Source organism: Akebia trifoliata, chromosome 14 (genome assembly GCF_017979445.1).
Source record: "Akebia trifoliata isolate Shusen 1 chromosome 14, ASM1797944v1, whole genome shotgun sequence".
Classification (NCBI taxonomy): domain Eukaryota; kingdom Viridiplantae; phylum Streptophyta; class Magnoliopsida; order Ranunculales; family Lardizabalaceae; genus Akebia; species Akebia trifoliata.
The window spans coordinates 25,852,341-25,868,472 of NC_141388.1; the positions used below are offsets into that span (position 1 = coordinate 25,852,341).

The window sequence follows — 16,132 nt, forward strand, 5'->3', positions numbered from 1 at the left end:
TTCTTCCGAGATCTCTGAGCTTGACATGCGCACATCAAAATTAAGGGTATTCTTTGACCTGGTCTGCCTTACTTAACAGACCAGGTCTTGTTCAGTGCTATGCTACCTTCCTAGCCAAGCTAGGTGCTCTCTACCTTGGCTTGCCCTTCTGCTGGGTAGAGTCTCGTATGCTAATCTGCGCATAGTACCACTTAATTGGCCTGGACACATATACGGTCTAGATGATTGTGTGGTTATTTCCCTCTACAGTTTTATATAAGTCTTAAATCAAGAATTGAACCAAACCAAACCAAATTTATCGATTCTCCATTTTCTTAATCTAGAACCCAACTGCAACTTGTTCCAAACTAGGAAACAAAGCCCAAAGTTGTCAGTTTGATAAAATTCTTGGTTTGAACTGGACCAAGTTGCACGCACTATTAGGAGAGACACAGTATGTACATGTAGCCTCTTTGGCACTTATTCGATTATACAATGAATCAAAGAAAGGGTAAAATTGGAAATTAAAATAAAATAAAATAACATTAAATAACTTTGGCCAAAAAGATAGGAGTGAATTACATGCAACCCACAACCTTGGGTTTGAAGAGAGCAATTTGGCCGATGGCACTACGTCTACATCCAATCAAATCCGACCAAGCTAATCATGGCATGTGTGCCATTCGAGAGGTTCGCTTAATTGTTTTGAGCCTTTCTACACTGACTCCCTACAACACTGTGATGATGTGGTGGATTGCAAAAAACCATTGATGCTTTTCACTCGTATGTTGAGATTTTATCTATGGTTTTGTGCACACAGCCAGTGCACCCCATCAGCGTAGTGTTGAACACAATGTTGTGGGAAGTCAATTTAGCATTTTTCCATTAGTTTTTACCGATCATATATAGAAGGAGGTTTCCCTCTTCTATTTATTCCATGTGAGAGTAATAAGAACTTTAAAATTTAACCTCCTTTACATTTAATAATTCACTCCAACAAAATAGTTAGAGTGAGAAACTTTAACCTCAAATATTTCATTAAAAAAGGAAGATCTAAATACAAATTTTTCCTTTTGGACCCAATTTTCATGTACTCCAAGGCCCATTTATGTTGTTTCTTTGTTGGTCCACTAGTATCTAGTATGGACTTGAGAACCACCATTTTAACCTAGGAATTTCAATACTTGGAGTAGACAAACCTAGATAATTCTTCGACAAATCCAACATGTGAACATGAAACCCTAGATTTAGAAACACAATTAATCAAGCTAAGAATGAAGCAACTCAAAGAGACAAGAGCTTAATGGTGGGGGCGCTGCTCCCTGCACCCCCACAACTCTGCTCTGAGTAGCATAACAAAATACAAAACTTTCACAAAACATTTGATTTAACTAGTCAAAATTATATTACACTCAATAAGATTCTTGTCATGTAGTGAAAATTCAGAAAAATGTGTAAAGATACCTCATGAATGCTTCATAAAATCCCATCAGCTTCCCCCACCCTAATAGAGATAAGGTGTATGCATTATAATAATGTGCATGAGATACACAATATCAATGCTATGGTGTTTCTCATCACATATCTTGAAGATATTTGATTTGCATCAATTAGGTAAATTAGAATATTTATGTAAATCTAATTTCCTTATCTTAGCTGATGTAATCCCTATAAATATCCTATCAGGGTTCATGTAATATTGATCCAAGAATTCTCAATAAAATCATACTTTTACATGGTATCAGAGCTCAAGCTCCATTGAGCACATCGATCTTGTTGCGCCATTCTTTGATGATGGTGTTACCATCATCGCCGAACCTAAATCATTTAGTTCCCTTTATTAGTATTTTTTTTTTTTTTTTTCAATAAAAATCTCACCTTTCTCTATGTTTCTACAAACCTCTCTACTTTACAAATTAATGCATCACAATCACAATTTTTATTTTATCTAAAATCTCTACAATGAGAGTTCTTGTATTTAAATCGCACAATCCATCAGACTTGATCTAGTGGGCTACCGACTCTAATAGACTAAAAAATGAGCGGCATTCGATAATGATGGACTTCACAGATAGGCGTTGGCCACCATCAAACATGATTGACCTTGCAGCAATCCATCTTCAACTTCTTCATGATGTCAAAGGCTAATATTTTATGTAATCAATTTCATGCTATTTATCTAAAGGACCATGCAATTGTGGGAAGGTAATAGAGATAACGTGTATGCATTATAATATTGTGCATAAGATACACAATATCAATGCTATGGTGTTTCTCATCACATATCTTGAAGGTATTAGATTTGCATCAATTAGGTTTAATTAGTATCAATTAAGTAAATTAGAATATTTATATTCATCTAGTTTCCTTAACTTGGTTGATGTAATCCGTATAAATATCCTATCAGAGTTCATATAATATTGATCTAAGAATTATCAATAAAATCAGATTTCTTTATGCCCAATACTCAAGGGGAGTACTTTACCTTATAGTGTCCACAGAACCTAGAATTCCAATGGTGATAAGTAACATGTCCTCTAGTTGCGACACCCAACTGGATGTATTGATGATCTTTCCACATTTTATACCATTGTTGAAAATGGAAAGAAGAATATCATTTTTCTTGGAGCTGTACATAAGTACAAGTACTACAAATCCATTTTTCAAATCCAACACTCAATTTCTTTACATATTTTGTACTTAGTTAGAGTCTCTTTATTAGGAGATGTACACCATGTCCAGGCTCTACTATCATTCGGTACACAGGGGAGTGGTAGTATTTACTAGAAAGAGAGAATGAGAAGTTAGAGAGGATAAGAGAGAGGATTATCTTCAATTCTACCATTGCAAAATTTTGGCCCAAACACAGTCGAGTTCCAACTCCGAACGGCACGTAAACTTGTGGAAGCTTGCAAGCATCGAAGATTCCATTTGCAAATCTCTCAGGCTTAAAGTTGTTGGCATCCGGTCCCCAGATGGTCGAGTCACGGTGCAGTGTAGGGATCACAGTCCAAAGGTGGATTCCTTTCGGGACAACAACATCACCTATTTTAGTTTCTTTGAGGACCTCCCTCGACACGAATGGAGCAGGAGAGTAGAGACGCAAGGTTTCTTGAATCGCCATTTTCAACTGCATTGATCAAATGACAATATATAGAAAAATAACTTGGTGTATAAACGATACAACTTCAAATATTTAATTGAGAGCAACTTCTCATCTCACAACGCAATTGGTAGGACATAAAATAGGTCAGATTTATTCGAAATCCGAGTGATCCAAATCCAAATTTAGCAGATTTGGACTCTTGGAATAGATTTGAATAAAAATATGAGTCCATATTGCTTGACTTGAGTTGGATACAAGTCCATCCCTATCCGCTAGATTTGAATGATATATTATTTTGAAAATTATATTTTTATATTTTTCCAAATATCTTTTTCCTACTACTTTAATATAACTTGAATTCTTATAAAATAAAAAATTTATAATGGTAAAATTAAATAGTACAACAAGTAAAAAAGAAATATAGCAAAATATATATATATATATATATATATATATATATATATTGTTAAATAGTCCAAAATTATCCGAATCAAACCAAGTAATTATGTCAAATTGGATACGGATTCAGAGAAAGCAAAATGATTCGGATATGACTTTGGCTAATAGGATTCATATATAGATCTAGATATAAAATTGGGATATGGATATACTCAGATCCAGGCCGAACCAGGCCCATTTTAAGCCCTAGTAATGGGGTTACTATTAATTGAGATTCATTAAAGGGACAACAACATGCAAAGGCTACAATTGGGTCTTACCAATTTCATTTTTTGGAGTGCATTGACATCTGGAAAGCGATGACCACAACAAACTTCCACCACCTCCGCACGAATACGATCTTGCCATTCAGGATGTAAAGCAAGTAACATCAAGCACCAAGTGGCTGCCACAGCAGTAGTTTCATGCCCAGCAAAGTAGATGTTCTTGCAATTATCAACAATAAAGCGAGTCGATGGAACAAAACCCCCTTGATTATCATTGTTTGCCCCTTCCATGATCATGTGTAGTAGATCCTTTTCAGATATTGTTGGTGTGGGTCCTTTACGTTCCTTCACTACTCGCAAAATCAACGACTCAATCTCTCTTTCCAACCTCCATATCTCTCTATTACTCTTGTTCGGAAGATTTCTAGCATTAAAATGATTCCAACATACGATCATCCTAAATATATGTGCATATGTATGATGAATGAGCTGGTCTGGGTCTGCCTTAACCCTGTTGACCTTTCAAAAAAAAATGTATGATGAATGCTGACAACCATGTTTCATTATGGGGATGGCAACTTGCTTCAAAACCCTTTTTTTTTTTTTGAGTCATGATAATTTGATTACCCATGTGACATACTAAATCGACATCCCTGATGTGACAGGTTTGGGAACCGTAGATCTGCTCTTCTCTAGATATAGAACTGCAACTTTTTATGGGAAGTAAAATTCTGTATTTCGTCAAGAGCAGATCTATGGTTCCCAAACCTGTCATGTCAGGGGTGTAGATTGAGTATGCCATGTGAGTTAGTCAAATTATCATGGTTTTTTTTTTCTTCTTCAAAATTCCCTTATAGAACATCTACATTTTGTCTCTAGAAAACATTAGACACAAACAACAACTCAGCTCTCTATCAAATAATCGTATACGAATAGATAGATAGATGGGGTTATATGAGCTGAAGGACCACCTATTCATATGGGCTGTGTTTTCATGTGGGATTCAAAATAATCGAGTGCCATGCAATTACAGAGCATAGAATTATAAGAACTTTAGAAAAAAAAAAAAAAAAGACTTGTCTTCACCATTGAATTTCAATTTTAAATTTGGGAGTTCAACACCCATCCAGCTTTCAAAGACAGATGTGACGTAAAAAAAAATTGTTTTCTATGATTTTTTAAAACCTAATCCAAACCATTACTTATAGAGCACTGTGGTGTCATTTAAATGACACCTACGGTGATGGTGCATTATATATTGGTGGTCATCATATCCTACAACGACTAAAATTTTAGCAAAGGCCAATATATAAGGAAATAGCAATGGTTATGAGGGTTATACCATTAGCAATGGCCTGGTTGTATTCCTTATTACTTATATGGTCATACAACAGTTGATAATTAAATGTATCCCAATAATGCATATCCCTATGAAACACCCCTACCGTTGTATTTTATATTTCAAGGGTCGAGATTATGTGTTTTTTCATTAGTCAGTCTCCAGGGTATAATGAAGTAACAGAGAAAAAACTACAGAAGCACAACATACCTAAAGATAGAAATCCCAAAAAGGAAACTTTGGTGAGACATGGTCTTCTGAAGGGACCTTAGTTTTGAGAAAATCTCTTTTCCTTGACAATAAGAACTTCCAAAACAAACCCTTGAGATCACATCTGCTGAGAAGTTCCTCAAGTCCTCATCAATTATAATTTCTGCAACACCACCTTTGCTTTCAATTATTTCTTCCCATGTTTTCAACAATGGCAATGCAGATTCCACCATTAGCCCCACCATTCCCTACAACAAATATGTCAGATCCATATTTACCTCTTAATGGAGATCAGACCTTAAGTCCTAAAATTTGTTAATTACTATTATTATTTTTTTTAATTTTGAGGAAAGATAATTTTTATGCATATATTTATACCAACGGATCAGGTTCAGATAGGATTGGTACCAACACGATAAGAAATATATATATATATTGGCTTCTCTCTTTTGTCATTACATATGTCCCTCGAACCAGGGATCCATCAAAAGTAGTTTACATATTATTGATAAAAAATCGACAGTCCACATTTTAAATCACTTTTGATGGGGTTAGAAGTTTCAGATTGGGCTGATTTTTTAGGATGATCTTCTCATCATAGAGATCATCCTCTTAAAAAATCAGTTAAATCCGAAACTTCTAACCCATATTTTTGAAAAATGATTATTATTACATTGTTTTTACAACGTAAAAAACCAACGTTAGGGAGTCCCGTTAATTATTACATTGATTATTATTATTACATGATCCACCCCCTACATGTATATAGAGTCCCGTTAGGCAGCCAATGTTAGGGAACCAAGATGGAGCCAACGTCTTTGTCCTATATGTGTAAGAAGTTTCAGATTGTGCTGATTTTTTGTAAGGATATCTCCTCACCATAGAGATCGTCATTACAAAACATCCGCCCATTCCGAAAACTCCATTATGAAAACTTCTAACCCATATAGGACAACGGCGTTGGCTGTTGAGCAAGACCCTGAGAGTCAAACATTGTGGAAAACATTTTTTCAATGTATGGGTTAGAAGTTTCAGAATGAGCTATTTTTTTGTGAGAATGATCTCTATGATGAGGAGATCATCATCACAAAAAATCATCTCATTCCGAAACTTCTAACTCCATAAAAAATGATTTACAAAAATTGGACGATTCACAATACTTCAACTTGTAAACAAGTGTCAAAAGTTTTGGAATGGGCTGATTTTTTGTGAGGATTGGTGAAGAGTTCATCCTCCCCAAAAATCAGTTCATTCTGAAATTTCTAACCCTTATTTTAAAAAATGTTTGACACAATGTTTGGCTTTCTTTAGGACCTCCGAATGCTTCCATATATGGGAAATGTTTAGCACCAAACATTTTCGCAAAACATTTTTCAAAACATGGGTTAGAAGTTTTGGAATGGGCTGATTTTTGGTGAGGATGATCTCTACGGTGAGGAGATCATCATCACCAAAAATCAACCCATTCCAAAACTTCTAACCCCATAAAAAATGGTTTACAAAAAATGGATGGTCCACGATTTTTCAACTTGTAAACATGGGGCTAGAAGTTTTGGAATGGGCTGATTTTTGGTGAGGATGATCTCCTCACCGTAGAGATCATCCTCACCAAAAATCAGCCTATTCCAAAACTTCGAAACCATGTTTTGAAAAATGTTTTGCCAAAATATTTGGTGCCGAACATTTCCCATATATATATATATATATGGGAAATGTTCAGCACCCTACACTTTACCCTACTCTTTACCCTACGTGTTTTGTCCTACATGGGTTAGAAGTTTTGGAATGGGCTGATTTTTGGTGAAGATGATCTCTACGGTTAGAAGATCCTCCTCACCAAAAATCAGCCCATTCCGAAAATTTTAGCCCCATGTTTACAATTTGAAAAATCGTGGACAAAACACATAGGGTAAAATGTAGGGTGCCGAACAGGACCCTATATATATATATATATATATATATGGGTCCCGTTCAGCAACAAACATTTTGGCAAAACATTTTTCAAAACATGGGTTAGAGGTTTTGGAATGGGCTGATTTTTTGTGAGGATGATTTCTACGGTGAGGAGATCATCCTCACCAAAAATCAGCCCATTCCAAAACTTCTAGCCCCATGTTTACAAGTTGAAAAATCGTGGACCGTCCGTTTTTATAAATCATTTTTTATGGGGTTAGAAGTTTTGGAATGGGCTGATTTTTGGTGATGATGATCTCCTCATCGTAGAGATCATCCTCACCAAAAATCAGGCCATTCCAAAACCTCTAACCCATGTTTTGAAAAATGTTTTGCCAAAATGTTTGTTGCTGACCATTTCCCTATATATATATATATATATAATATATATATATAGGTTGGGATCCAAATCCCCTAGACCACAATTAATTCAGTCAAATGTTTTAGCCAGGTGTTTTTTTTTTTTTTGGAGCTGAATTGGCTAAGTCAATGAGTTAACTTTTTTTCTTGCTTATCGTGGATCCCCACCTTTTGGGGGAGACTAATCCCACAGTCGCACGCACTGGAAAGTCCTACATGCAACTGGTTGAGTCGATGATCAACCGGATTCTAGAGGGTGGCCCCTTGGAATACATAGTTTCGTTGGGTTTCAAAAACTAGATCAGCTTATCAAGGCGGGGTTGAGTCAATGAGTTAACTTAGCTATTTGTGAGGTTGCCTTGATGAATTAATTCCATCAAGTTTTGGGCCGAATCACCTCAAAAGACAAAAAAGTCAACTAGACCGAGTTTTGAACAAAACTATGTTTTACTTCCCCTTAAAAGAGACAAAAGTAAGTAAGAATAAGAAGAAGTGAATTATTTACCTTGACTTTATCCATAAAGAAGTGGGGAGCAATGACTTTTCTCTGGTGGGCCCAAACATGGCCATTGGACCTAAGAATGCCGTTACCGAGCATAGGCCCAAGACTCTTGGATACGTATAAAGGCTTACCTAAATCCCAAGAAACAGAAAGGTTCATTTCCTTCACTAGATTTGGGTCATTCACGTACAAATGCTGTCTGTTACCCGTTGAATACATATATATCGGACCTGCATTAATTTTTTAACACCTTCCAAATTATTAAGAAAGAACTCAACTTGTAGGTGGCATATACAAACTCACATGTATTACATTTAAAAAGAAAAAAAAAAAAAAGGGATTTATAGATGATTAAAACTTTAATAATTACTTAGAAAAATTCTTTTAAAATTTTAATTGGATAATCTAATTTTATCATTTAATGTAGGAAAAATTACTAAATAGATCTTTCGGTATAGGGACATCTTTTGAACTGTACCTTGAGTTTTGGGACACTATCTTAACAACCCAGTTAGTTAAAATCTTCCCTTTTAATGCCGATCACCCTAAATAAAATGACTAACCCAAATCGTTAAGATTGATTGTGTAACTCATTGAGATTGACCGTTCAAATTATTGATCTCGATAATTGGAATTGTTGACTCGATGCTACACGTTGAAACATTGAGATCAATGATTGTAATAAGGTCTATCTCGAGAATTTGAATTTTTGATCTCGATAGTTCATATTCAAACGTTGAGATCAAAGACCAACAATCGGGGATTTTAGCAAACTCTACCTTAGACCAACTTCACACCTCTATCGAGCCTAAGTCAACAAAATCCTAACCCAGTCCTAATGGAATTGGTCCGATTAAAAAGGATTATAAATATTTATTCAACATTTTTAATGAAAAAAAAATACTTTTCAACTAAATCTGGTTGGTACACATTTGATGATTATGTAATTTTACTTGATATTGTTGTCATATTTAAACAGTAGTAGGTTAAAATAAGGATTAAATTCTAATTGTGCAATATATATATATATATAATTAAATTTTAATGCAAAAGTATAAGTCTATAAAATATAATAATGGGATGGGCTGGGCTGGGCTGGGCTGGATTGGGTACTACTATTAACTATAACCCAACCCGAATTTGACGAATTAAAATGGAATAATAAATTGGAGGAGTTTTACTACTATTAAACAGCTTATAAGTAGGCGAAATGGCCTTTTGCACAGCAATAAAGTCTTGTTTAAATTGATTAGACAAATTAAATAACAGTTCTTGTCTAGGGGGGTGGTATTAATAAATAATAACTTAATACCCCCACCAAACCCGACCACGTTACAATTTCATACTTATAAATTTCAAAATCAGAAATCATTGTCCTCGACCTATCACCTATACTGCGCAACCCATCATATGTACTTTGCTTACTTTATATTGGGACCATTTACATTATTTTTCAATAATTGTCATTTGGATAGTTTATACGTGTCCTCCATATTTTGGTTAACAGTTAAAGATGCCCGTGTTTTCATTTCACCCTTTGGCTTTTAACTTTTCTGATTGATTTAAGTACCTTTCATTTTTAACCTCGATTTATCTCCTTCAAACATGTCATGTCACATATTTAAAAAATAAAAATAAAAAATAAAAAATAAAAAATAAACTTATCTCGATTTTTGATTAAATAGAAGTATATAATTTTAAAATAAATTATGAAGAAGTTGAAAACATCGGAGTTAATAAGAAGTTAAATAAGTTAAAGGCAATTTATTTTTTTGTATAAAAGAATTTAAAGTAATGGATTTTCTAAATCATTTTACATTAATCTATAATAAATACCAAAGCCAATTGAGGTATGTTATCAGTTTGAAAATACAGTTGTATCTCAAATATTCATTAAAATGGGAGGGGAGAATATCTAAATCACCTTAATTACGAACACACTACAAGAGATTGTGCTCCTCACACGATACATCACATCACATGACGCTTATAGTACCTACTTAATAGTCATAATCACGTGTGGGTGTATGCCCACCAATACCTAGTTGTTTTGTCTCGTACAATACCTAGTTGACTCATCCGAGTCATTTTTGTTTTGGGGGTGTTGGTACCACAATCACATGAGTAAGGTTCTTATTGATTCGTCACAAATGTTAAATCCGTGATTGACGCCAAGTTTACTTGTTCAAGTCATCTCTTCTCAGGGTGACACCAACAATTTGGCTAGTCTCTCATGAATCCATAAAAAAGGATAAGACCTGACATAATCAATGTTTTAAAAATCAAACGAAATTGATGGTCAAATCGAGTTTGAACAAATTTTGTAAGAGTCGTGATTTTCTGATATACTCCTCCTTTACCCTCTTGACAGGGCATATGTATATAATCATAGATTTTTTTTTCTAGAGATACACAACTGCACAAGTCTAACTAGAGTTCGATAATGACCCAATTAATCTGACAAATAGTCAATCAGACCATCTTTTCTGTCTCTAAACTATTGGAGAGAATGGATCACTTGCATATTATCTATGCATCGAGGTGCACAAGATAATAAAAATTTAGATTATCATTATAAATTTTTTAAATTATTTTTACAAATAAAAGTGAAAAATATAAAACCTAGTTGACCTGGTTTGAGTTTCATTGAGTCCACCAATATTTTCAAAATAATATTGAACTAATCACTTTGGATCTAGGATCAATTAAGCAATCTGAAGGAGATGATTCACATGAAAAATTTTGCTTTTTCAAGAATGATACCAAGACGACTAGCCCATGTCAACTCAATCTTGGACCATAATTAAAACCATGCAACCTACGATACACATAAGAGAAAATAAACAACATAAATATGATAATTGTACCATATTGGTTTCTCCACTGTTGGAAATAAGGAAAGAGTGTCCAAGTGTAATCGTGTGCGGCAAGATCACCTTCCGATTTTGGAGAATTGATCACAACTGTCGATTGGATCTTCTTCATCTGGTGGACATTCCCACCGAACAAAGAAGGAGGAGGCCCTCTTATCCCTTGCTTTCGAAGCTTTTCCCGAAGTTGCTCTGGTTTTAACCACATAACATTGTAAATATACATTAAAAAACTGATAAAACCCACAAGAGCCAAACACCCCATAGTTTTCTCTACAACTTCTACTTTCATCTTCTTCTCTCCCCTTTATTCGTTCTCTTACTTCTCCTTGTGTTGCTTAATTTATATTTGAGTGTTGAGTGCCCTTGCCCACTTGTATTATTAAAGAAAAGAGAAAACACTAGCCTCAACTAGGGTTGAGCCTCTCTCTATCAAACAAACAGTTGGGATATGAGGATGTTTACTAACTATGTCCAAATGAAGAGCATCCTTATAGAATAAACCAATGATTTTCCTAAATCTTGAGTTTTGTTTGACGTTGGCCATCAACCATAGTTTGAGAATAGAGAAGTCCTTAAAATAGCATATAAGAATCTAACTTCACCGATCCCATTTCCCTGAAATAATAATATAATTAGTCCTTCTAGGGATAGAGCCCAAGCCCAACTACTACTTAAAGATTCTCCTTTAAAGTTGCAACAACTCTTTTCAAATCTTATTTTAGAGCTTTGTTATAAATTCTCCTTCACAGCCCACTAATCTTTTTAATGACAAAATTACCATTCTTTTCAATGATAGAAATAACAAACCCCTTTTTCTCTGATTTCTCTGGTTTACTTGGTTGAAAGATGTATCGTTTGTCTCGTGATATTCCACAAAACCAAAAAATCTTGTTCGTTCGTCTTATCCATACCTAATATCGAGATGACTAGGGCGATACGTCTTAGTCTCAGACGAGTTTTGAAACCATACTTGTACTTTAAAAAAATAATTTTTATTTTTTTAATTATTTTTTTACTATTTATTCAGACATATTTAACTATGGTCAAAAGATCATAGTTTAAGTCATTCAAACTTTTTTCTTTTATTTCTATTTTTATTTTTTTCTAAGAATGAAACGGTTTATGGTCAAGAGGTGAAGTTAAATAGACTTAAATAATATATATTTGGGAGGTGTTCTTTTGACAAAATCTTAGACAACAAACATTTTAAATAAAGCATTTTGTCTTATATGGGTTAAAATTTCCAGAATGAGCTGATTTTTTGTGAGGATGATCTTTATGATGAGAAAACCATCCTTACAAAAAATCAGACAATTCTGAAATTTCTAACCCTAATTTATAAGACGAAGAATCGTCAACCGTTAATTTTTACCGTTAGATTGTAACCACTTTTCATGGGGTTAGAAGTTTCAGAATGGGCTGATTCTTTTTTAGGATGATCTATTGACTATAGCGACCATCCTCACAAAAACTCAATCCATTCCTAAACTTTTTAGTCATATAAGATAAAACTTTGTCTAGAATGTTGTCTAGGATTTTGTCAAAAGAACGCTACCCTATATATAATGTTTATATGGTTGAGATCATTTGTTTTTTCACAAGTCATTCTTTATGAGTGAGTGGAGCCTAACTCCATATGAAAATGGGTTTGGAACCATTCTCAAAACAAACAAAAAAATGTTGACCTTTAAAATGTCAAGTCAATGGTCTAGATTTATCCTAGAAATTAAAAAATTTTAATGTATCCTTGAGATACCTGTTTTATCCCAACCATTTGATTTCATAATTTTTATAAATCAATTTCAAGTTCATGGATCCCTCGAATCTTAAAAAATAGTTTTTAAACATTTAACAAATATTTGTAGAAGATCTTATTGATCGGGTAAACGAGAATGCACAATCCAAATCTAAGATCTGAGATATACTATCTTAAATAAAGAAGTAAATAATCCATTTATTGGTTAGTAAATGATGCCGATGCCCCCAAGGTATGTGTTGTGTATGCAGTCTTGAAGAAAATATTGTCATATTTACTAGAATAGTGACACATCATTTGGGTACTATTGGGAGGTGCAATGTATAAAGCGGGGGCAACCCTCTCCTTACAAGCCAATTTTGTGAGGATGAGTAAGGCCCATTGGATTTAACATGGTATCAGAGCGGGTGACCTCAAGGATGGGTAGGGTTAGTATCTCCAGCCCTGCATGGAGGAGGAGAGTCGAGTGTCTTCGGCCCTGGCATAGTCCCACATCGCCTAGGGGTATTATTGGGAGGTGCAGTGTATAAAACGGGGGCAACCTTCTCCTTGCAAGTCGGTTTTGTGAGGATGAGTTAGACCCATGGGCTTTAACACTATTATTATTACTTCAAGTGGTTATGATTTCCCTCTCTGGATTCTACTCGATCTAATATCTTTAACTAACTAGTATCGTAACAAAGATTATCGAATTCTCAAGTGTACTCTAGATAAAAAAAAATGGAATGCATTAAAGTTGAGGAAGTAGACAAGTCTGTAATATGTTTTGTGCATGCTTCAACAGTCACAAAACAGATAATAAGATATCTTTCAATGTGATCAAAGAAGTTTTCTAAAGATTCTGTCAACATGGTTAGACTAGGGTTGCAACTTGGTTCGGTTTGAAGAGACCAACTTGACATAGGTTGGATCCACTAAATAAGAACTAGAACCAAACTGAAATGCCAATAGAACCAAACCAATCTTTATCGAATTAGTGTCAGTTTGAATATTGGTTTTATAAGTTGCCAATATTTTATAAACTTATTTGGAAGTATCATATTTAAGTTGAAAATAAATATATAATGAACATAAAGTTTTATGTAATGAATCATTAACCTATCTATAAATCAAAGTCATTAATTTATCCATAAAAAAAATCATCAAGTATCATTTTTTTCATCCTCGGCTCCCTTACAAGTATTTAATGACATAAGAAAATAAGCAAACATTACAACAGTTAATATTTAACAAAAAACACAAACAACAAATCATGTTAGCAAATAAAATAAAATCTTTTTATTTTTTTTTTCTCAAAATGTCCGAGTTGACATGAGGGTTGAACCTAGTTTCCCCAGTGGAATTGCTAGTTGTAGATGCGTGATTTTTTATTTTCAAATATCACTTCTACGAAGGATTGGATTCACTACCATTCATGTTTGTAAAATGGTGTAAATGGTCACTCGATGTACATTTAGGAAAAGTATCATTTTTGACGTTTAGTGACTCTCGTAGGGATAAGATACCGATCAACCTAAAATCAAGATAAGCGGTTCGATTAGAGAAAAGGGGAAGGTGTTGGGCACCCTCTCTCTCTCTCCATCAAATGATGGTAACCTCAAAATAATTCGATCATTTTGGATGAAAACGCAAATAAAAAATGTCATGTGTTGATGACTTGTACCTTGAGTATGGATTTATTATCGGCTTAGCTTATAAGGATCATTTCATTAAAGAAGATAATCTTTATATGGACCTAGCCTTGGAAACAACATATTTTTTTTAAAATGTTGACTAATGGTTATAGGTCCATTCTCATGGGTTGAGAAGGACTCGAATATCGATTGCCTTAAAACGATTTGAAGGATTAAAATGATTTTATTTTGAAAGTGGTTACAACCCCTATACTTTTAATCGAATCAAAGTCTGATCTACCGGAGATAGGGGAGAGGAAGCATGACAACTTAAGTCTTTCTAAAATAAAAATTAAAGAGGTGAGGGGGATAGTAAAAGAGGGATATGGAGATGAGAGAGAGGGGGGGTGAAAGCGCCCTCGATCCGCAGGGTGCACGGATCCGCTTTTGACCCTTGAGGTTTGGGAGTCGCAACCTAGTTATTGTGGTCTAGGAACCAAACTGACTCTAAAATGGATAAAAACTAATCTACTACAGAAAATCCGAATCCGGGGATCATGTTACGGGGTTGGAAGGTGTTAGGCACCAACCTCGCCCGGCCATTGCCGGTCTCTACTTATCCCAAATAGATCTACATTGCTAATGATAAACCTAGATTAAAAAAAATAAAAATAAAAAATTTACCTTTGGTCTGCAAAAGTGTTATTCCCTCAGATCTGGTTAGAATGGCTCCTTGTACCGTATTCCTTACTTCGATCTATCTCCGGATCTGATTCTTGATCTCCGAGGTAAGGTATCTCCTTCTTGGATTTGAGTTCAAATTTTTTGTAGATTTTTGGGATGTTTTTGAGAGATTTTTGGGTGTTTTTTAGGCTAAAATCGGAGTAGGGGTGTTAGGGAAGGAGTTGGGACTCCAAAATTAGGGTTTTGGGGAGGCTATGGAGGCTTCTTACCTACTTTTCCTAGGGTTTTTCTTTGATACGAAAATAGGGTGTGGAGGATCCTATTTATAAAGTTTTTAGAAGCATTAGGGTTTGATTAGGGTTTCTTTTAGGGTTTCAATTAGGGTTTTGACTTAGTCTTTGGGGTTTTAGGGTTTTGACTTTAGTCTTATGAGATTGACTGATTAGTTTAGATTAGGGTTTTGATTTAGGGTTTTGACCTTAGTCTTATGAGATTGACTTGATTAGTTTAGATTAGGGTTTTTATTTAGGATTTTGACCTTAGTCTTATGAGATTGACTCGATTAGTTTAGATTAGGGTTTTGATTTAGGATTTTGACTTTAGTCTTATGAGATTGACTTTAATACTTGACTCTAGTCTTACTTAATTGACTTTAATTTTGACTTTAGTCTTATTTGATTGACTTTAATATCTTGAATTTAGTCTTGCTTGATTGACTTTAAATTTTTCGAGAACCCCCCTCTATTATATCTTTGATTCTTTGGACCCCCAAATGAAGGGGTCCTTAAAGAAATATCTTGCGAACCATCAACAATTTTTCTTGAAAGCCTGATTGATCAATTTTTTTGTTTAAATTTTATAATTAATTTGATTAATGTTTCACTTTACATTATTTAATGATTTATTTAGTAATTTCGAAAATTTTAATTATTAAAATTGTGAAATTACCATTTTGCCCTCGGAGATGATTTTTTACGTTTTACGTTATTTTTCAATGTTCCAGGATGTTTTGGAATCAGTTTTTCGTAAGAAATTCAATGGGAATGTTGGTTTTTGTCATTTATGAAGTTTTTTGTATGAAATGGTCGTGAA

General features: G+C 34.3%; 1 protein-coding gene across 1 annotated transcript; it reads right to left on the bottom strand.

Annotated features, from left to right (window-relative positions):
* Positions 1–2,576: 2,576 nt before the first annotated feature.
* LOC147386621 (cytochrome P450 714A1-like) lies at positions 2,577–11,370 on the bottom strand. Its single transcript, XM_086424404.1, has 5 exons — positions 10,982–11,370; positions 8,118–8,344; positions 5,300–5,547; positions 3,805–4,174; positions 2,577–3,109 (listed from the first exon to the last, which is right to left on the bottom strand). The coding sequence occupies exons 1-5, from the start codon at positions 11,274–11,276 to the stop codon at positions 2,684–2,686; spliced, it is 1,566 nt and encodes a 521-aa protein (XP_086280530.1). The 5' UTR covers positions 11,277–11,370; the 3' UTR covers positions 2,577–2,683.
* Positions 11,371–16,132: the final 4,762 nt, after the last annotated feature.